At 42.2% G+C, this 23,394-nt stretch overlaps 1 protein-coding gene across 1 annotated transcript; it reads right to left on the reverse strand.

Annotated features, from left to right (window-relative positions):
- Positions 1-2,549: 2,549 nt before the first annotated feature.
- Positions 2,550-20,924, reverse strand: LOC118091646 (patched domain-containing protein 3-like). The gene is made up of 4 exons (XM_035128756.3): positions 19,949-20,924; positions 16,152-16,273; positions 4,665-4,810; positions 2,550-4,439 (listed from the first exon to the last, which is right to left on the reverse strand). Exons 1-4 carry the CDS (start codon positions 20,729-20,731, stop codon positions 2,854-2,856), a joined length of 2,637 nt encoding a protein of 878 aa, XP_034984647.3. The 5' UTR covers positions 20,732-20,924; the 3' UTR covers positions 2,550-2,853.
- Between the last annotated feature and the right edge of the window lie 2,470 nt (positions 20,925-23,394).

The following is a 23,394-nucleotide window of genomic DNA, read 5'->3' on the forward strand; positions in this document are numbered from 1 at the left end:
TTGGCATCTGGGTTTATTGCAGGCTCTGGTACCAGTGTCCATGTTAAGTCTGGTGGTTTCTCAAGCTCTGGGAGGAAGACCTTTCATTACCTACAGACAGCCACCCAATCTTAAAACAACTCCTCACCCACAATAATACAACCACCAGACTTAAAATTGGCAACATTCCCTGGCTTCCCATCAGCTGGAAAATGTACCCATGGAAAGTTTCCTATTACACAACAGACTCTGCTCCATCTCAGCATATTAATATCTCATGCCTTTCATGCTATAAATTTAAAGAACAGCATCTGCACACCTAGCTACCATATGTGCTAATAATATATATAAAAATATTAGCAATAGTTCTTACTGATTATCCAGATTTAATACTATTCCATACAAATGCTGGGATTCTGAGGTGAGATACCCACACAGCGGAAGTCCAGTCACAACAGAGAGACAGCTTAAGGTCCAAAGAGTGACTGCTGCAGAAGATCAGGCTTCAGTAATACAGTTCTTGATATATTCATACACTTTGTAGGCTTTGCAGATAAATATATCTACAAGTAGAAAGTATTTCTGTTGCTCCAGCAATTCAAGACATAATACAGATTCCGACAGCACTCACTGACTGACTCTCAGGACAAGACACAGGACAAGACAGATGCCTCTATCACCTATATCGGGCATCACCAAACTCGGCCCTCCAGATGTTTTGGGACTACAACTCCCATCATCCCTAGCTAACAGGATGAGTGGCCCAGAACTTCCACCAATATTTTTTAAACCAGCTCTGCTGTTTCCACACTTCTCCTGCTTCCCAACACCCACCTCCTTCCTTCCCGACTCTGACCCTATTGCCTTATCCTCATACATGAGATGATTTGAGCTCATTGAGGAAATTATCCCCTTCCTCCATGTCTGATTCCTCCAAAAACAAATTCCACAATACTTCAAAGTTTTGAAATAAGATGTGGAACTGTAGGTAGGTAAATACATACTGCTACAACATCCCACGAACCCCCTAGACTTAATCAAAAAACAATGAGGATGACATAGGCTATGAGATTAACCCCTCTCAGTGGACGAGAATGTGATCTAAACCCCATCCCCTTTAAATCCATATCAACGAAAAGGAAAACTCACTCTGAAACTCACCTACAGGTGGTACCTAACACCAAGGAAATTAGCAATAATATGCCCAGGAACCTCACCTAAATGCTCACCTCACTGAATTTATTTTTAAAAAGACACTGATTATGTATTCCTTACTCTAAAGCAACCTCCCCCATCAGCCTCTGCTGGCATGGTCAATGGTCTGGGATGATAGGAGTTGTAGACCAACATCTGAAGGACACTAGATCAACCGCTGTTCCGCGGCACACTACTGTGCCGCGAGACGCTGGCTGGTGTGCCGCGACGTGCGGCTTGTTTCCCGGGCAACGGCAAACCCTCACCAGCCGGAAGCCTCGGCTCAAGGCTCGCGAGAGCGCAAACCTGGCTGACGAGAGAAAGCTCCACTTCCGCCACCCCCGCACGCTGTTGAGGGAAAGGGAGCTAGAGAAAGGACTACAGTTCCCAGGGGCTCCTTTCGGGCAACTGTTCTCGCCGCTTGCTCTTGCGAGATGGCCCGGCGCCGCTCTGTTCCCCAACCCCACCTCTCGCAAGTTCGCGCTCGCTTGCGGCGCGGTGGTTGAATGTGGGGCGGTGGCGGCGATGGCAGTGCGCTCCGCTGCCTCGTCGTCTCCTCTGACGGAGCTGTCCTTGTCGCCGTTCGTCCGGAAGCTCCGTAAGTGGTGGATCCTCCGAAGCCCCTCTCCCTTTCAGGCTAGCGGAGACGAGCGCGCTGGAGCCGCAGCCGCTGCTTCTAGGGGCGCCGGAATGAGCGGCAGAGGGGAACTTTCTTCCAGGTGTGCCTCGTGATTTTTTTCATGGAACAAGTGTGCCTTGGCCCAAAAAAGGTTGAGAAACACTGCACTAGATTAGTTAAAAACTCCAAAGGCACCATGGGTGACAATAATGTTGTAGCAGCACAGGTTGAAAATTCTCAACATTTCTTCCAGTACATCACCAGTCTTCTAACCCAACCCAAATTGAGGCCCATAGTTTACAGAAGGGGTGGGGAATTTCTAGTCAGTAAGCATAATTAGCAGGTGTGCATTTTGGTAAACCACTTTGAGGTGTTTGTTTGTTTGCTCCAATCAATCAGTATAGAATTTTTATGAAATGAATAATTAGGTCTGTGAGGCCTATTTCAACCAAGCCATGCCTGCCTGCCCTACATCAAGTGTTGACCAGGTAAAAACATGGCTCAAGTGAAAGGGGTTTTGAGGCACTGTCAATCAGTGGAATGTTGGTGCCTGAAATATCCTAAGCAAACTGCTGTGTGCAGGGCTTTGCAACACCTGAAAACCAGCTAATCATTGGGTCTTACGAAGCCCTATGAAAAGTGCTTTGCAAGACCCATGTGGGCAAAAGGGCCACCTGATGTAATCATGATGTCAGTGGTCCCGCTCACTTTCCAAAGTTGGCTTGCAAGTGGTGGGAGAGATAACAATGAGAAATAATAATAATAATAATACATTTTATTTATTATCTGAGGCAAAACCGGACTCCGAGTGGCTAACATCAAGTATATCACATATTACCATAAAATCAAGCAATCAAAATACATCCTACATCTTAAAATCAAGTCAGAATCAAAGTAAAATCCAATCAGACGGCAGCCCGCAAAGTAGGGATGGGGACCTTTAATGCTCACCAGGAAGAGCCCACACCCGTCCTCTAGGTAATTAGTTCCATTATCGAACTGCTCTCATTGCAATATTGTCATGTTTACATTAGGCGGTTTCATAATGCAGTATTTGTATCTTACAAAGGAACTCCTCCAGCACTGGAGCTCTGGGCACTGACTGGAAACTGTCTATTTGGCATTTGACTACAAAAGCCGAAGAAAGTTAAGAACACAGGAATAAAAATGAGACCGTGAACAGCCCCAAAAAAGATCACCAGAAACATTATCTTAAAAAAGGTTCTGAAGATGTAAGAGGATGCCATGGAGAGTACAATAACTCCCAAGATAGTGGAAATAGCTCCCTGCGCAACAGGGTAGCCAAGGCTGTACAGAGCATCCACAGCCTTGTCATTCACGTTGTGTTTCTCACTGGCAACAAAAATGTAAGAAATATGAGCAGAGAAGTCTACTGAAAACCCTATGCAAATTACAAGGTTGATCATGGATATGGAATCGAGATTAACATTCCAGAAGGTCATGAAACCAGCTACACCGACAATAACAGAGGCAATAGCAAAGGTTACCCACAAAGAACAAAGAGGATTGGGAATGAGTAGTAAGGAAATGAGTAGCATGGCTCCAGCAGCAATCACAACACTTTGAACCGTGTCCTGAACGATTACAATATATTGATCAAAGTATATAAAAGCTGGATGATAAACCATTAATGGTACCTTGCAGCCCTCAGCAAGGCCTCTCAGCTCATTTAACAGACTCTTCTCATCCACTGCAGTAGTAACATTGACTGTCTGTATGAAAAAACGTGACGCTAATATTTCTGTACCAATAACATTAACATCCCACTTGAAGTCTGGATTAATTCTATGGAGGGTGGATAAATTGTCAATGAAAAGCCTACGGCCATCTATACTGAAAGACATACGTTTAGCGATATCTTCGTAAGTTCTCAACCAGGACACTGATAAATTCTTGTTGATGTAGGATGATCTTTCTAGTGCATTCATGCAGTTTTCAATATCTGCACGGACAGATGAATCCCAATAAGCTTTGCTTTCAGTAACAACAACCATAACCCTTGGGCCATATTCTGAAAAATATTCCTTTTCCCATTCATAATACTGGATGACGTAAGAATTATCACTAGCTAGATTTCGAAGATCTATACCTTCTTGGATTTGAGTGCAGCCAAAAATACTAATACCCAAATACATGAGATAAAGGACTACCACAAGCACCTTGGTCCAGGTGTGCATAAGGAAGGGACCATAATACTTTCTAAATAATCCATTCATGGGGTGTTCAGTCTCTGCTCCAGTGGACTCATCAAAAGACCCTCCTACACAGCACATGTTATAAATGCTGCCCTGAGAATCCTGAGGCTCATTGTTCACTTTCATGAATGTGAGCCAGTGTCTGTTGCTTTCTTCTCGCCTCCCATTTAAAGCAAGAACGGCCCCCAAGAATGTCAGGTTATATAAGTAGCAGAACACAAAGGATGTTCCTGTATAGATGCAAAATGCCTGAATGGACTGGAATGGAGTTGCAATTCCAATGTAGAAGGCTAAAACGTCTGTGAGAGTTGTGATGGTAATGGACACGGCTGCTTTTCCGTAGGTGTCAGCCATTCGATCTCTGACACTGTCCTTCACTTTAGTCTGCTGCCACCAAGACACCAGGATGAACATGTCATCAACACCAACCCCTGAAGAACGGCAAATATTTAACATATTAGTTCCTATATGTCATGTGAGAAGAGAAATACAGTGGTATCTTGGTACTCGAATGGCTTGGCTCCCGAAAAAACCGGCTCCCGAACACCGCAAACCCATAGATATGTAAGAGAATTTTCACCCATCATCATTCTTAAACATATTAATGAAAAGCCCAATGGAGAAGTCAGGAGGAATGTGTACATTTGCTCACTTACCAAGGATAAGAAATGGCGAATTTGCCACTGTGACAACAAACGGCACCCCACAAAAGAGCAGTAATCCAAAGCTGCTGACGACAGATAAGCCTGCTGAAAGCACCCCAAAAGCTGCAACCCACACTTTTGTCCGTACACAGTCCAGCCTGGAAAACAGATTAAGAAGATTCTAATTCGATTCAGAGTATCATGGTACATTTGCTAATCCCCCCTTCCACTGAACCAAGCTAAACCCATTGGCACCAAAAGGATAGTCTGTGCATGCATTGAAGCTGGGTTAAGCTTTGTTTTGAAGCCCTAGTTGCATAAAATATCTCAAAAAAGAATGTAAGCTTCCAAGCTCCCCAGAATGCTCCATCAGCTAGACAGTAAACAAACTGAGGGGGTGAGAACAAAGTTGGCTGTTGGTAAGGCCATTGAGTCTGCATTCTTAAGATGGAATGTGAGGAAGATAGCAGACATCCAGATGAAGCTTGGGAGATCTACTACTTCCTCTTAAGCCTGCATACACATGATGCCTTTAAATAAATAAATAAAATTTCTACCCTGCCCATGTGGCTGGGTTTGCCCAGCCACTCTTGGCTTCCAACAGAAAGTTAAAAATACATTAAAACATCAGTCATCAAAAACATCCCTAAACAGGGCTGCCTTCTGATGTCTTCTAAATGTCAAATAGTTGTTTATTTCTTTGACATCTGATGGGAGGGCGTTCCACAGGGCGGGCGCCACTACTGAGAAGGCCCTTTGCCTGGTTCCCTGTAAATTTGCTTCTCGCAAAGAGGGAACCGCCAGACAGTTGATAGCCCTGGTTAACTCCGCATTCTAGAGGGCCACCAGGGAATTGGCTGAAAGGCCATCAACATGGGATAAAGCATCCCCTACCACTCTTTGGAAACCATTTGGATCCATTAAATGGTGGGGGCGGACCATCTGAATTGGTCCCTCCTCCCTGCAGAGGGGAAGGGTTGCAGAGAAGTCGAATTGCACCAAAGCATATTTGAAGCACATTCTTTCCTTCAAAGGATACTGGGCATGGTAGTTTACCTCTCAGAGTTACAATTCCTAACAACCCTTAACAAACTACTTGCCCAGGACTTCCGGTTTTGACCGCGGATCGCGATCGGGCTAAAAATGGGAGCTCTGCAGCCCCGAATCTTTCGCTGGAGAAGCGGGGGGGTCTGCAAGGCTAAGCAGCCCCCCAAAGAAGGACTGGAAGGTGATTCCCGTCTGAGGCATCGGTGGTTCCCTAAAGTTTCTCCCGAAAACCTTCGCAGACCGCAGAAGGAGGGGGAGAAGCTGGGCACTGCGACAGCGTGAGACCAGAAACCATAACCAGCAAGAGCCGAAACCCGACGCGATCGTGCACGGTAAAATTCCTTTTAATTAAACCCTTTTAAAAAGACATACCCTGGGCGTGTGAGAGAGAATTTGGAGATCTAAAGAAATTTGAGAAGAATCCCCCCCACTGAATTGGACTTAAAAACCGGAGAAATCAAAGCGAAAAGTGGGGTGTGGGAAGGACTGTGATAAGACGCAGAGCGCAATGCAAGAGACACCGACGGGGCTTTAATTAATAAATGCCAAGCTGGGGACAAACTAAATTAAAAAGAAGTAAGGAGCCGGCTGAACTTTGATTTACTTTGAAGTACATACAACACAGATAGAACGTGAGTTTTTATTGCTGTAAGAATTGAGTTTGGAGAGGGTGAAAGAAAGATTTATTTTGACTCTCCTCTGAGTGACTGTCCCTTGGAAACTCTTTTATAAGCTACTTTTTAGAAACAGTTGCAATTTTCTACACTAAAGAAACTTGAAATAAAATGGCGACGATCCTCTAAATAAGACTATGACTAAGCAGACAAGGTCACAAAGAAACTAGAAGTGACGAAACCTGAGTGAGAGGAATTTAAAGAACACGCTGACCTGGGGAAAATTTACAATAGACTACAATATAGTGACCTCCAGTGGCTACATAAAATCTAACCGGTAAAATACCCACCTAAAATAGACATCAAGTAGAGGGCAACACCGTGTGGACAAGAGAAAAATAGCAGGACATTACAATAAAATGGATAATATAGTAGGACAACATAATAAAATGGATAAGCAAAAGAGGACAAATACAGGAAACTCAAACCAGAGAAGGACCTCAACAGCAGACCACGAGTTGGATCTTAAAGAATTAATTTTAAGTCTCAAAAATGACATAGGAGAAATTAAACAAGATTTCAAAAATGACATAGGGAAGATTAAACAAGACTTAACAGAAATAAAAAAGGAAATGAATGAAAGGATCAAGAATATGGAAGACAAAATGGAAAACTTGGAAGGAAAAATGGAAATTAATGAAAAGGACAAACAAGAGATTAAAGAACAAATAAACAGGACAGAAGAAAATACTAAGAAGGCAATGGAATCGATCCAGGAGGCACAAGAACCAAACGTTGGAATCATCATTGAAAAATATATCAAAAGAAAGGAGAGAGGGGAAGAAAGAGATTGAAAAATTAAAGAAAGATCTGGACGATCAAAGAGCAGCATTGGAGGCGTCACAAGATGCTCTCGCAATGATGCAAATGAAAATGAAGGAGAAGACTCTCAGATTTAGAAATATCCCAGAAACACCTAACGAAGAAATCGAAAAACGAATTGTAAGTGCGCTAGCAAAATGGTTAGATCTTGAAGAATTGGATGTTGAAACGCGAATAGAGGAAGCGTTTAGAGTTAATTCGAAAAAAGAGAAAGCAAAAAATTGGCCGGGAGACTGTCTTGTGACTTTTACAAATATGTGGCTGAGAAATAAAATTTTAAAAATGAAGGGAAAAAAGAAATTAATTATGGAAGAAACTGAGATATTCATCATGAAAGAAATTCCACCTCAGCTGATTCATAAGAGGAAAAAATATCAGTTTCTAGCCAAGCCACTAAAAGCTAAAAAAATATCCTTCAAATGGGAATATCCAGAAGGAATAGCGTTTTCCTTCAAAGGAAGGTGGAGAAGATTCGACACACAAGAAGCAGCGGACAGATTCTATAGAACTTATTCTCAAGAACTGGGAGGAGATAAAGCAAGGACAATTAAAGCTAAGACCCCTATAAATGAAGAAAGTTTGGAAGATTCCAGCGCAGACGAACTTGATGGTGAAGTAGAAGATCGAGAGGTAGATGAAGAAAGAGAAGAAAACCAACTGGAAGAATGATTGATAAATTGTAAATAAAATCTGACCCAAAATGTCAATGTTGTAAACTGTAACTGAGAGCCTGACTAGATAAGTCACTTCATAAGAACTATTGATTAATGAATTTCCTTGAGCCTGCTTAGTCTAAACATTCGATTTTTTTTCTTTTTCTTTTTTTTTCTTCTTCTCGGTTTTTTTTTCTTTCTCTCTTCTTCCCCCTTCTCTTCCTCCCCCCTCCCTTTCTTTCCCCCCTCTCCCCCCTTTTTTTCCTCCCCTTTTTATTTCTTCTTATCTAAATTATAAATTGATCTATAATATTTAATAAATATGAATTTAAGAACAATTTCATGGAATGTAAATGGCCTGAATAATAAAAAAAACGGAACAGGGTGGGACATATCTTAAAAAAACAGAATTGGGATGTGGTTTGTCTCCAAGAGACGCACATTAACAAAAAACATGTGAGAATTTTGAAAAATGAGAAATTAGGATCAGAATTTGTTGCGGCAGATACAAAAAAGAAAAGAGGAGTCGTGATTTATATTAAAAATAAATGGAATCTGGAATTAATATGGACAGATAGAGAGGGAAGAAGTGTTGTGGTTAGAACAACGATTGAAGGAGAACAATGGTTTTGGGTGGGGATTTACGCCCCCAATGGGAGCAAAACGGCCTTCCTGAAAAATTTGGAGACCCAGTTAATGAATTACATGGGCGAAAAAATAATAGTAATGGGAGATATGAATGGAGTTATCGATGTAGAATTAGATAAAAATGGAAAACACAAAGGAAATAAGACAAAATTACCAAAAAAATTTATGGATATTATGGAAAATTTAAATCTACTAGACGCATGGAGGCATAAGAATCCCATTAAAAAAGAATATACACATATCTCGGCGCGTCACCAAACTGCTAGTAGAATAGATACTATATGGATTCCTAAAGAATTGGCATTAAGAATACATAAAATTGAAATAAGACCTCAGACCCTCTCGGATCATAATCCAGTGACCCTCTCATTAAAAAATGAACAAATACAAAAAAACTGGAGGCTTAATGTCTTCCTGTTAAATAATAATAAGAACATCCAGGGGGCCAAGAAAGTCCTAAAGGATTATTTTGAGTTAAACTATAAGGGTGAGGTGGATCCCCTAACGGTATGGGACGCAGGTAAAGCCGTGATACGCGGCTACTTCATCTCATTAAACGCAAAAGTAAGGAAAGACAGAGAACAAAGGAAAGAAAAACTCCTGCAGGAGATAAAATATAAAGAAAAAATGCTTTATAAAAATTATAACAAGCTAGTGGAACAAGATCTTAAAATATTGAGAATGGAATTTGAAAAATTAATTGATCAAGAAATGGAGCAACAGATACAATTCTGGAAATACAAAAATTTTGAATGGGCTAATAAACCTAGTAAATTGCTAACATGGCAAATTAAAATAAGAAAAAATGAAAAAATAATCAATAGAATACAATCGGAAGGAAGATATTATTACAAAACGGAGGAAATTATGAAAGTTTTCCAAAAGTTCTATGGAAAATTATACCAAAAGGAAGAAATACCCACCGAACAAATTGATGAATTTTTTATTAAAATATCATTTACCAAAAATACCAATGGAAAAATTAAAATTATTGAATAAAGAAATAACGACCTCAGAAATACTAGATGCAATTAATAATATGAAGAAAGGGAAGGCCCCGGGCCCTGATGGGTTACCAATAGAATTCTATAGAGAATTACAGGAGGAACTTTTAGCCCCCCTTAATGACCTAATGAACACAATATTAAGAAAGGGAAGGACACCCCAAACATGGAATGAAGCCCAGATAATATTAATTCCTAAATCACAAGCGGATACAGACAATCCAGGCAATTATAGGCCAATCTCGCTATTAAATAGAGACTACAAAATTTTTGCAAAAATCTTGGCCAAAAGATTAAGTAACATCCTAGAGGACATAATTCATAGAGACCAGGCGGGATTTATAAAAGGGAGATATGCAAAGGACAATATAAGGACCATTGTAAATATCCTGGAATGCCTCGAGAGTCGAAGAGATAAGCGAGCAGCTCTTCTCTCCATCGACGCAGAGAAGGCCTTCGACAGGGTCTCGTGGCCCTTTATGATAACAACATTGGAAATTTAAATTTAGGCGGCAAATTGGCGAATGCAATTAAAGCAATTTATAATATCCAAGAAGCAAGAATTTTAATAAATGGGAAAATATCAAATAAAATAGATATTACGAGAGGCACCAGACAAGGGTGCCCTCTATCCCCCATCCTCTTTATAATCACTTTAGAAATATTATCAAAAAATATTAGGGAAGAAGAAAACATTAAAGGAATAATAATTGGTAATAAAAAATTCAAAATTAAAGCATTCGCGGATGATATAATAATAATGACAGAGGACCCTGTCAAAGGCATTCCGGTCGCAATTGAAAAGATAAAAGAATATGGACGTCTAGCAGGCTTGAAAATCAATTATGAGAAGACTAACATGCTAGCAAAAAATTTAGAAATGGACGAGAGAATAGCCCTCCAGGAAAATACAGGCTTGAAAATTGTTAAAAAAATTAAATACCTGGGCATTCAAACCACTATAAAGGGGATTGACCTAATACAAGAAAATTATAAGACAACCTGGAAAAATATTAAAAAAGATTTTGAAATGTGGGACAAATTAAAATTATCAATATTGGGGAGAATCTCATTAGTGAAAATGTGCATAGTCTCGAGGATGAACCACCTATTCCAAAATCTACCTCTATTAGGGCAAGAAAAAATCTTCAAAGAATGGAAAAAAGACCTTGCCAAATTCATTTGGAATGGAAAGAGACCAAGAGTCAAATACAAGGTTATGATAGACCTGAGACAAAGGGGAGGATTTGGGATGCCTGATCTTGAAGCCTATCACGATGCGGCAGCACTCTGGTGGATAAAAGAATGGATGGCTTTGAAAGACACTGATGTATTAGATCTAGAGGGATACGGGATGGCATTTGGGTGGCACCATTACTTGATGAAATAGAAAAAAGAATCACTTTTTTGTTAAATATTATTCGGAAATCCTTACATGCAGTTTGGCAAAAATATAAAAGATATTTTGAGCCCAAAACACCCTGGTGGATCTCTCCCCTAGAGATAGTTGCGGTGAAAAGGAAAAACATGGAAGTAAATTGGCCAACATATAAACATTTATTAGAAAATAAAATGGGAATTTGGCAATTAAAAGAATATACGGCAGTAAAAGGATATTTTAATACATGGCTACAATATTTTCAAGTGAATCAAAGATTTCAAATCGATAAAAAAATTGGCTTTGATAAAGAAGCATCCAAATTAGAGGAAATTTTATTGGTAAACAAAGATAAATACATAAAAAATTTGTACCAAATCATACAATGGAAAACTGAAGAAGAATTAACAAAAGATTATATGATTAAATGGAGTCAAGATTTAGGCAAGCCCATCTCAATGAAAGAGTGGGAAAACCTGTGGAGGAAAGATTTAAATTTTACGCCAAACTATGATATAAAAGAAAATATAATGAAAATGCAAAATAGATGGCACTTAACACCAGCCAAATTGGCAAAAATATATCCAGAATCGAGCAACGTCTCTTGGAGATGTAACCAGGAAATTGGAACCCACATACATATGTGGTGGAATTGTAAACAAATTAAGGTGTTCTGGGAAATAATTATAAGGAATTAAAGAAAATCCTGAGATATCCAATTAAGAAGTGCCCCAAAATGCTCCTTTTAGGAATGGTGCCTGAAGATGTCAACCCCAGAGATAGATGCTGTATAAGCTACGCCGTAACCGCCGCAAGAGTGTTAATTGCAAAAAATTGGAAAACCACTTCTGTCCCAACAAAAGAAGATTGGCAAAAGAAACTTTATAATTATTACAATCTGGCCATAAAATATGAAGAAATTAAAGGAATAAAAGAGGATGATTCAAAAAATAATTGGAAAGCATTTATAGATTATATGCAAATCAAGGTAGAGAAACCAAGCCTTATCTCCAATGTTTAAAGGTTCTCTCTTTTTCTTTTTCTGTTCAGAAATATAATGTATTAATGGTAGTAGGATAAGAGAGATTGAGCTAGGAAATTTGATAGATGAGAAGAATGATATTAATTTATTGTAAATATTGAAATAAGGTATGTACATAAAGAATGAAAAGGAAGATAAATGGGATTAGTTCAGACCAGGCTGTGAAGTCGCAGGGGAGGGGGTTGGGGGGTTGGGGGGGGATGGTGAGGGGGAAAAACAAGACAATTGCAACATGGTTATGGTTGTAATTTGTTTTAATTTTGTTATTGATTTTGATTGATTGTGTTTGCTGTGACATAAAATAAAGTTTGTTTTTTTAAAAAAAAACTACTTGCCCAGAATTCCTTGAGAGGAGGAAATGTGCTTCAAAGGTAACACAGTCAACATATTCAATCTTTCTTACAAAGATGCAGACTTAATGGCTTTGCCACCAGCCAACATTTTTTTTTACTGCTTCCCTTTACTTTACAATCTAGCTGACGAAGAGGACGAGTAAGTTAGAACACGATTTTGTAACATTTTGGAATATCTATTATGGGTCAACATGGCTACCTATACTTTTTATGTTAAGGGCTGGGTATCCACAATAAAGAGAAAGAGAGTAGTTACAGGTAGGTAGCCGTGTTGGTCTGAGTCGAAACAAAATAAAAAAATTCCTTCAGTAGCACCTTAAAGACCAACTAAGTTTTTATATTGGTATGAGCTTTCGTGTGCATGCACACTTCATCAGAAAGAGAATGACAGTAGCGTACCCAGACGCAGCATCCCCTCCCACAGGAGTCAGGCCTCACAGTGAAAGGAGAAGACACGGCAACATATATTTGGGATTAAAATGGCCACAACTTCAAAGGTAGGTAAACCTTGGTATAGGCATTGGGCATGTATCCCTCTCAGCCCCTTGCTGGGGGTCTGAGGCATGACAGCGTCAGTTAGGGAAAAGATGGGACCAACACAATACATGAGTTTACGCAGCTGGTCCCTCCCAAAATCGGTGAGGGTAGCTCTATGGCCCCTCTGCCAAGCGCTTGGGAACAGAGACTACCCTCATTACCCCTCTAACGTGGTACCCTGTTGTCGTCGCCACATGAAGCGGGAGAGTCACCACTTCACCCCTTCTTCAGGTGTTTGACTAAAAGATTCCGCCCAAGGCCAAAACCGCCAAAGTTGTGAAAATTGCTATGGGGAAGGTGAAACCTGCAGAGATGGGAAAATGCCTTCCCGGCCCTGCAAAAACATAAACCATCATATGGCCATAGCAACGTGCGCATACTGGGGGGGGGGGAGAGGTTAGTCTGCAAGAAAACAATATTAGAGAGAGGGCTGGGTGGGTGATGATCTGGGGCCGACTGAGCTGTTGGAAAGCAGCGCCGGCCCCTTCTGATGTCCGCTGAGTGCCCTGCTTCCAAAGCTGCCGTGGATTGGCCAGAAATATCAAACTGGGTTTGGTGGGAACCCAGCAGCCACTACGGCAGCCAGGGGGGAGGAGCCAACAGTCGGGGCCAATAGGGCATGGCTTCAGAAGGAGGGGGAAGCGCCCTGCCAGGTCGCAATCGCCACCCACCTCAGTACCAGGTAAGCAGCCATAATTTTTTTAGAAACAAGCTGTTAGAAACTGATCCTGCCACTGTAGGCGGTGAAAACACTGCAACTTGAGCTACATATGGGGGAGGCCAATATGGTGTAACAGTTGGACTGGGACCAGAGAAACACGGGTTCAACTCCCCACTCAGCCATGAAGGTCACTGGGTTGTGATGAAAAAATGAGTGGGAGCACTGACGTCTTTGGAAGAAAGGTGGATTACAAACAACAAGGAAATTGTTATACAAATTTATAACAATAAATATTAAATGTAATAACATTTTTTCTGATGCATCTAAATGCCTTATGCATAAATCATTTTTATAAACAAAAAGTCAGATGTGGGTTTCTTCTTGCAAATTTAAGTACGGTAATGGTGGGGGGAGGTACACTCTGACAAAATGAAAAGATAAAAATTATTTCCCTTTCCCCAGCAATTACCTTGAGCATGTCATGTAGTTCATCTGGCCCTGGAGACTTGAATACATCTAAACTAGCCAAGTATTCTTGTACTACCTCCTTACTTATTCTGGGCTGTGTTTCCCCTGCTGAATCATCTGCTCCATGTTCTTCAGGTCGGGCGTTGTTTTCTTTTTTGGAGAAGACTGAGGCAAAGAAGGTATTGAGGAGTTCTGCCCTTTCTCTGTCCCCTGTTTGCATTTCACCATCTTCTCCTCTAAGTGACCCCACTGTTTCCTTGTTCTTCCTTTTGCTACGGACATACCCATAAAAGCCCTTTTTGTTGCTTTTAACCTCTCTGGCGAGCCTGAGTTCATTCTGTGCTTTAGCTTTTCTGACTTTGTCTCTACATGTGCTGGCTATATGTTTGAATTCCTCTCTGGTGATTTCTCCCCTTTTCCATTTTTTGTACATATCCCTTTTAAATCTTAACTCAGTTAAAAGTTCTTTAGATAGCCACCCTGGCTTCTTTAGGCACCTTCCATGTTTCCATCTCATTGGTATTGCCTGAAGTTGTGCTTTTAATATCTCCCCTTTAACAAACTCCCAACCATCATGAACTCCCTTCCCTTTTAGTAAGTCTGTCCATGGGATCTCACCCAGCGTTTCCCTAAGTTTTCTGAAGTCGGCTTTCTTAAAGTCTAGGATTTGAGTCTTACTATGCTTGGTTGCTCCTTTCCGCTGAACAATAAACTCCAGAAGAGCATGATCACTCCCACCTAATGATCCTGCCACTTCTACCCCACTAACCAGGTCATCACTATTGGTTAGGACCAGATCTAAAATGGCTGATCCTCTTGTTGGTTCTCCCACTTTCTGGACAATGAAATTGTCTGCAAGGCCAGTGAGGAATCTGTTCGACCTTATGCTCTTGGCTGAGTTTGACATCCAACAAATATCAGGATAGTTGAAATCCCCCATTACTACTATCTCACCTCCTTTTGAATGCCTGGTCATCTGTTCCAGGAAGGCATCATCTGTGTCCTCTGTTTGGCTTGGGGGTCTATAGTAAACTCCCACAATGAGATCACTGTTATTTTTCTCTCCCTTAATTTTGACCCAGATACTCTCAACTTGGCTTTGAAGTTTTAAATCCCAGATCTCTTCACAGGTATACACATCCCTGACATATAACGCTACTCCTCCTCCTTTCCTGTTTGGTCTATTTCTCTGAAATAGATTGTATCCCTCTATTATTACATTCCAGTCATGAGACTCATCCCACCAGGTTTCAGTGATGCCTATTATGTCGTATTTAGTTTGCTGTACCAAGAGCTCAAGTTCATCTTGTTTATTTCCCATGCTCTGTGCATTAGTATACAGACATTGAAGACCATTGATCATTCCCCCATGTCTCTTATTTAAGGATATCTTCCTCCCACCACTAGGTCTACATGCTTTTTGCTCCATTTGGTCCTTGACATTTGGATGATCATCTTCAGAACTTGATAGACTCCTATCTTCAGGACTACTGTCTCCCTCCCCCACATAAGTCAGTTTAAAGCCCTCCTGATGAGGTTTTTAAGTTTCATGGCAAAAACATTCCTCATAACTTTTGTGAGTTGCAGCTCATCACTTGCCAGAAGTCCATCTTCAAGAAACTGCAGACCGTGATCTAAGAAACCAAACCGTTCATGTTTGCACCATTTGCGAAGCCAGTTGTTCACTCCCCCTATTTTTCTCTCTCTCCCTGAGCCATGTCGTTCAACTGGGAGGACAGATGAGATGACAATCTGTGCATTTAATTGCTTCAACTTCCTGCCCAGAAACTGATCCTGCCACTGTAGGCGGTGAAAACATTGCAACTTGAGCTACATATGGGGGAGGCCAATATAGTGTAACAGTTGGACTGGGACCAGAGAAACTGGGGTTCAACTCTCCACTCAGCCATGAAGGTCACTGGGTTGTGATGAAAAAATGAGGAGTGGGAGCGCTGAGGTCTTTGGAGGAAAGGTGGATTACAAACAACAAGGAATTTGTTATACAAAATTATAACAATAAATATTAAATGTACTGTAATAAAATTATTTTCTGATGCAGCCTTATACATAAATGATTTTTATAAATCATTCTTATAATGATTATTATTACGTGGGTTTCTTCTTGCAAATTTAAGTAATTGCTGGGGGGGGAGATACACTATCACAAAATGAAAAGATAAAACTTATTTCCCTTTTCCCACCCAGCAATTACCTTGAGCATGACATAATTGAGAAGGTGATTGTTAAGGTATACGTGATGGAAAACAAAGGCACCACTTCCTTAGTATTTTTTTCAAACTCTTCCTGTCTGGAGATTGAAGTAAAATAAGCCACCTGCCATGAGGAGCGGGGGGGGGGGGGAGAGAGAGAGAGAAGAGAAGATCACCTGTTAAATATATTTTCTCTCTTAATATATAAATCTAAATGCTCACAAGAGTATAAAAACATGGTGCAATTAGCAGAATATAAGTGGGACCTGAAATAAATTTTGCAACATGGAGTGCTCCTGTACAGGGGCCCAGGATAGCAAACAATAAAAAGTAGAGATATTTCCCAGTCTACAGATGTAGACTGAGAAAGATCTCTACTTTAAAAGGCTTGCTAAGAGGAAGGTTCTTCAGTAGGCACTTAAAAGACAGCCGATACAGCGTCTGTGTAATATTCAAGCAGGGGGAGTAATTCCAAAGGACAGGTGTCACAGCACTAAAGGCCCAAGTCCTACATTGTGAGGAACCGACCTCCTGATCAGATGGTATCTGCTGGAGGCACTCAATGACTTGACTTGTCATATAAGGTGGTCTTTCGGATAGCCCGTCCCAAACGGTGCAGGATTTTATACACCAAGGGTTCAAGTTAGCCAGCCATGCCCTCTTTCAGGATAATTCATTTCACCTCACATCCCATTGGACACTCAACATTCTGAGGCCACCCAGCAATTCTCAGTCTTCATTAAGCTGCTTGGTTGGGTTGGCTGAACAAAGTCTCTAATGCCTCAAGTCACTAATGCACAGCCTATGACTGGTAGAAGCTTCAGCTTAGCACCACTGTCTGGCTTCTGACTTTTAGAGACAGCCATTAGTTTACATAACTTTTAAAATGGCATTAGACAAATCCATAGAGGATAATAATACCAATGGCAACCAGTCATGATGCTATTCCATGTCTCCAGCTTCAGAAGCAGTATGCCTCTAAGTACCAGAGTACTAACTGCTGAGAAACAAGAGCAAAAGAGGAATACAGTCCTAATGTCTTGCTTGTGGGTTTCCCATAAGCATCTGCTGCTTGACCATTATGGGTGAAAAGGATGGTCTAATTTTAAATTATTATGCTCACCAACTGAGGGCCTTGAATCCACTTATTTTAGGACTAGTCTCGAGTTGTACAGAAACTAGTAGCACTAAAAACTGAACTTTCAAGTTGGTGTTCCCCACTTCTCTGTCAAGTTTATTGGAACAGGAAGAGGAAAACAGATTTCTGAGGGAAATAGCATGGAACTGAACAATTATTTATTTTCCCCTTTATCTGGGGGTGGGCAGGGCAGGGAACAGAAGCTGTTAGTCTTCCTGGTAGGCCTGTCAGTAAGGTAAAGGGTAAGGGACCCCTGACCATTAGGTCCAGTCGCGAACGACTCTGGGGTTACGACACTCATCTCATTTTACTGGCCAAAGGAGCCGGTGTGCAGCTTCCGGGTCATGTGGCCAGCATGACTAAGCCGCTTCTGGTGAACCAGAGCAGCACACGGAAATGCCGTTTACCTTCCCACTGGAGCGGTACCTATTTATCTACTTGCACTTTGACGTACTTTCGATCTGCTAGGCTGGCAGGAGCTGGGACCGAGCAACGGGAGCTCACCCCGTCCTGGGGATTCGAACCACTGACCTTCTGATCGGCAAGCCATAGGCTCTGTGGTTTAGACCACAGCACCACCTGCATGTCAGTAAAACTAACCAAATGTTGAGGACTGGGAGGGAGAAAATACCATTTCTGCTGAAATATACATCTTCCATATATTGTTTAAATGTGCATATTATGCCCCACCTGATATTTATAATAAATAATTGCCCTAAGGAGGCAGGATAATTTAAAACAAAGATAGCCTTTTAATAAAATGTCAGGCATTGATGTCTGGTTGGATGCTACCAACAATCAAAACAATGAGTTCTGTTTAATAGGGTGAGAGGGAAAACACATGCTAATGAATGAAAAGCTGCAAAAGACTAACCCAAATGGAGTAAGACTTACCTGTCTGGAGCAGTTCCTTTGCTTTCCTTCTGGATGCAAAGGGGCATATTAATAGCCTTACATTGAACAGTGTTACTGGCTCCAGTAGTCAAACCACTTAATTTAAAAATATATTTTTAAGGGAGAGAAAGGTAAAAAAAGAGAGAGAGAGAGAGAGAGAGAAAAAGCAAGGGAGAAACTATTCAGGCCTGGGTAGCACAGAGAAGCAAAACTAGTTGCACTAATAACAACCCTAGCTGAGAAAGCAGATACAGTAAAAATTTTTGCTTGGGCTTGTTAGCTAGCCCTCAGTTTTAGTAGCCAGTGAGGTTCTGCTTTCTGTTCTCCAAAGGCTAGGTGAGCAAGTCCTTTTTTGTTTTCACTTTCGCAAAGAAGGTGGAGGGGTTTCTATGGGTGAGGAGCTGTGGGTCGGATGATAGGCATTTAGAACAAATCAGCCCATCACACTGACATAAACTGGCGGAGGTGTTGCTAAAGGTTAATTCAGGGCCCCAAGCCCCAAGCTTTTTATAGTGGGCCCCAAATCTCATTCCTCTTGCTCCCCCCTTTAAACATATTTTGAAAGCTTTATTGATAGTGCAGTTGTTAGTCCTGCAACAAACATTATTCTGAAGAACCCAGTCAGCCACCATATTGGTTTTCTAGAAGCATCCATGCACATTAATTACATATGCAGATTATATGAAAATTGTATGCTAGGCCTAGGCCCTGGATCATTTAAGTATTCATCAATTTATCTACAGAAGTTATTAATCATTTTATTTCAAGGGCAGGAAACCTTTTTGACTTGGGAGGTCAGATCCTGATTCTCCCCATCCTACGATCCCATCTCTACGTGCGTAGAGGCAATTGACAGATAAGGTGGTCCTGTCAAAGTTGGCCCATGGGAATGGGGGAAGATGGTGCCCAAGTTGAACTGAAGTCCCAATGCATCAGCTGATGGGTGGTCCTTTCTGTTGGGATTGGTTGTATGTGCAGCTGATCTAGCCCTAGCTCTACCTGCCATGTGCCTGACATCCCATGTGACATCAGATGTAGGACAGGTGGGTATGATTTGGGTAAAATGGCCTTATGGGCCAAATGGTGAAGCTTGGCAGGCCAAATTTTGCCCATGGGCTCAAGGTTATCTGCCCCTGATTTACATCCAAGCATGTCCAAGCTGTGCAAAAGAAGTACAGTGGTACCTCGGGTTAAGAACATAATCCGTTCTGGAGGTCTGTTCTTAATCTGAAACTGTTCTTAACCTGAGGTGCCACTTTAGCTAATGGGGCCTCCCGCTGCCGCCGCCCCACAATTTCGATTCTCATCCTGAAGCAAAGTTCTAAAACTGAGGTACTATTTCTGGGTTAGCAGAGTCTGTAACCTGAAGCGTCTGTAACCTGAAGCACCTGTAACCCGAGATACCACTGTAATTCAGGAAACAGCATAAAGGCTTAAAATGCATTTTTAAAACCTAGAGATTGACACAAGGCATAGTAATGTGCATCATTTTGAAAGAGGCACTCCTTGGCATTCTTGCTTTGCCAGAGATGCTGCAATAGCTTGTTTTCTAATTACTTGCTAAAATTAAATGTTTGGCCGCCACTGAATGCCTCCACTTGTTGATGCAGGTGGGTGAGGCATGGGGAACCTCTGACCCTAGTGGTTTGACTTCTGATCCTGTTAGCTCCAGTAAGCGTGGCAGCATGCATCAGGCAGACACAGAGATTCATATCGGTCTCATTCCGTAACGTGTGAAGCGGCTCCATCATACCAGGAGACGCTTACCTGGATGGTTGCGAGGTTCAAGGATTTCACCACGCCCGGGATGCGCTCCAGAAACGTCCGGAGCCAGAGCTCGCTGTCGTTTCTCCGAGAAGCCTCATCCTCCTGCAAGTAGTAGAAGAGGCGCAGCGCTTTGGCTGCCCGGACGGGGCGCGACGGCCCATCCCCGGGGGCCAAGTCGAGGCCTCCCAGAAGGTGGCCCAAGAAAACGGGATTGGGAAAGCTCGGAGGTATGTAGAGCGGGAAGGTGAGGTCGGGCAGCAGCGCCTCTATCCCGGCTGGGTCGCCTCTCACGGCGCTCAGTAGCGGGTTGGGGCTGCTGCAGTTGTCGCCGGGGATGCCTCGCGCGCAGAGCTGGGCGAAGGGGAGCGCGGCGCCGCCGGGGCTGCGGAGCTCCCACACCGCCTTGTCCAGCGCCAGCAGCTCGGCGAAGGCCTCCCGGGTGAGGAGCGAGCCTCCGCCGCGGGCCACGGCGATGAAGGCGACGAAGGAGCCCTCGGTGCTCAGCCTCTCGGCGGAGAAGCGCTGCGCGTCATCGGTGGGGAAGTGCGCCTGCACGAAGCGCCGCTCGCTCTTGGCGGGGCCCTTGAGCGGCGTGAACTGGCGCTCGATGTCGTTGTCCTCCAGGCTGCTGAGGAACCCGAAGCCGGTGCCCAAAGCGGCCGAGAGCGCCACGGGCACGAGCAGGAAGGGCCACGGGTGCGCGCCCACCAGGGCGCCCAGGGCCTGCAGCGCGCGCGACAGGCGCCTCTCAATGCAGTCTGTGTGGCAGTTGAGGGGCGCCATCGCCTTATTTTTCCTTGGTGATTTTTCTACTTCTCCTCCTGCCCAGCGGCGAAGAGAGGAGTTAAGACCGTTCTCCGAATAAGCCCTGCCCCACTTAGCACGAGTGTGCTGGGCAGAGTTTCGAAAACACCTCGAAAAGGGGGAAATGAGCGGGAAAAGATGATTAAAATGGCCGCTGGGCGGAGGTTCATCCTTCGGGAAACGCTCATCCGTTAACCGCCACAGAAGGGGGGGGGGAGCGAGGCGGTGCTGGGGAAACCCCCGTTCAGCGAAGGCTGCAATCTGGCTGCTATGCCTGAGGGAAATTCCCGAGAACGAGGGGGCGCAGTGCCTTTTTCCAAGATGCAATGAAAGTGAAAGTAACCCTTTTAACTGGGAATTTCCTTCTTCTCCACAGTCTCTCCCCCCCCCCCAAAGGGTGGGAGACCTGCGGCTCTCCAGATGTGCTTGATGACTGGCCGTTCTGGAGAGGGAGTCCTAACATCTGGAGGGCCACTGGTTCCCCACAGTTAATGTAAGTTGTGTTTAGAAACACAGATCCATATATACTACAGGTGAAACTCGAAAAATTAGAATTTCGTCAAAAAGTTCATTTATTTCAGTAATTCAACTTAAAAGCTGAAACCAATATAGGAGATAGACTCATGACATGCATAGCGAGATATGTCAAGCCTTTATTTGTTGTAATTGTGATGATAATGGCGTACAGCTGAAGAAAACCCCAAAATCACAGTGTCAGAAAATTAGAATATTAAATGAAATCAATAAAACAAGGATTGCAAATAGAACAAATTTCTGAGAACCTCTGAAAAGTAGAAGCATGCATATGTACTCAGTACTTGGTTTGGGCCTCTTTTGCAGCAATTACTGCTTTTTATATAAAAAAGCTTGTATTCCCGGCAGAAGAGAATCAAGTAGACTGGAAATGTCTTAAATACATGTCTAGCGATGTCTAGAGCCAAAATATGCAAAACTATGTTTTTCTAAAGAAAGAAGGATATTAATGTTTCAGGCACTCAAGTGAGGTTCCTAAGAGATCTGGATTCATTTTTTTTGCTTGTCAGAGACTTCCTTTGCTATTCTGTGAACCTTAATGTCTTTCTCCTACCAAATATCACTTTGCTGCAAATTTACTGATTTCACATGTTTGTTTTGCTCTGTCTTTTCCTCTCTCTCCTCTGTAGGGCCAATCCACATCTGGGTTCATAAACCCCTCAATGAAGATGTATTTTATTTTATAAAATCATAAGATGCCAAACACACATGCAAATCTGTATTTAAGCAGCATTGCCTTTAGCTTCCGTAACAAAGACAATATTTTGTGGGCAGCCAAGGCTTACATCCTGAAAGGGATTGGATAGGGATTGGCTAAAAAGCACAGAGAGCTGATTGACAGAAATGTCTCTAAGTTCAAATGGAAGGATGTAAGATAGGGTATGTGAGATAGGAACAATGGCACTCTGCACATGTGTAATGACACACTTTGCTTAAATAAGGGTTGTGCAAGTTGTATTGTGAGCAAAACAACAAAGTTAAACATTTAAGCCCTGCTGAGTCAAAACTTTACTTTTTAGCAAGATGAATGGATTGCTCAGCTTGTCATTTTCATCTTAGGAGTGAAGTCAAAAACCTGAGCCTAACTCAGTTTCACCTGCAGACTATGTCAAGTGTCTTCTAAGCAGAACAGAAGCAATCTCCATACATAAATAAAGTTAAAAATAAAGATGAACAAGACCAGAGGAAACTGCTGAAGGCAAGAAGAATAGAAAAACTGATTTCCCAACAAAGACATAAGCAGTATAAGGGGAAACTGATGCCAGTCATCCCAAGGTGCTTGGGGTCCCCACAAAAAATCCATTCCAAAGCAGCTGTTTGCTTTTCAAGGGAAGCTCTCCCTAGAATCAATAGAAATGTCACTTGAAATGCAAAGAGCATCTTCTGGGAGACAATCCATGTTGCAAACATGGCAGGGAGAGAATGAGCTAAACACCTCTTCCTCATACCCATGCTCACAGGGCTCCTCAGGGCTCCAAGACAGAGCAATAATGTGCACATTAAATCACATCCAAATAACTAACATCACCGATAGTTTAGCCCTGGGTCTCTTGAGGAACAAATGACATTCATTGCAACAAGAAACATGTTCACATTTCAGACAAGTACCAATAAAATCACTGGAGACTTGATTGGATCCTTAAAATGGGAATCATGCAAGACTGGCGCCAGGTTCAAGTGTGTCCCTGGCAAAGCGTTATCTCGTGGATCCAAACATTACCAGCAGGGTTACAATTTGTCATCCATAATTTAAAATTCCATGCAGTGTCCAATGGAGCACCCTCTGTCATTAAATTTAGCAAACTGGAACTAATTGGAATTAATAAGTTATATCATCGAGTTATTTCATAGAGACCTATATGTTGATATGCATGTAAAAGAAAATGTGCTTGTTCTACCCTGATCATAAACATTTCTGTGAGTAGGCACAGCCATTCAATATATGCTGAAACTAATAGGTAACAAATTAAAATGAGGGTTAGGTCAACGCATGCCACCAGAACTCATAGTTCACTTGCCCAAACAGAAATCCAGTGTGACAAGTTTAGATGAAAGTTCTGTGTTGCTGTGTTTCAATATTCTGAAATATCCAGAAACTTTGGCATGTG

This window comes from Zootoca vivipara, chromosome 11 (genome assembly GCF_965207765.1).
Source record: "Zootoca vivipara chromosome 11, rZooViv2.hap1.1, whole genome shotgun sequence".
Taxonomy (NCBI): Eukaryota; Metazoa; Chordata; class Lepidosauria; order Squamata; family Lacertidae; genus Zootoca; species Zootoca vivipara.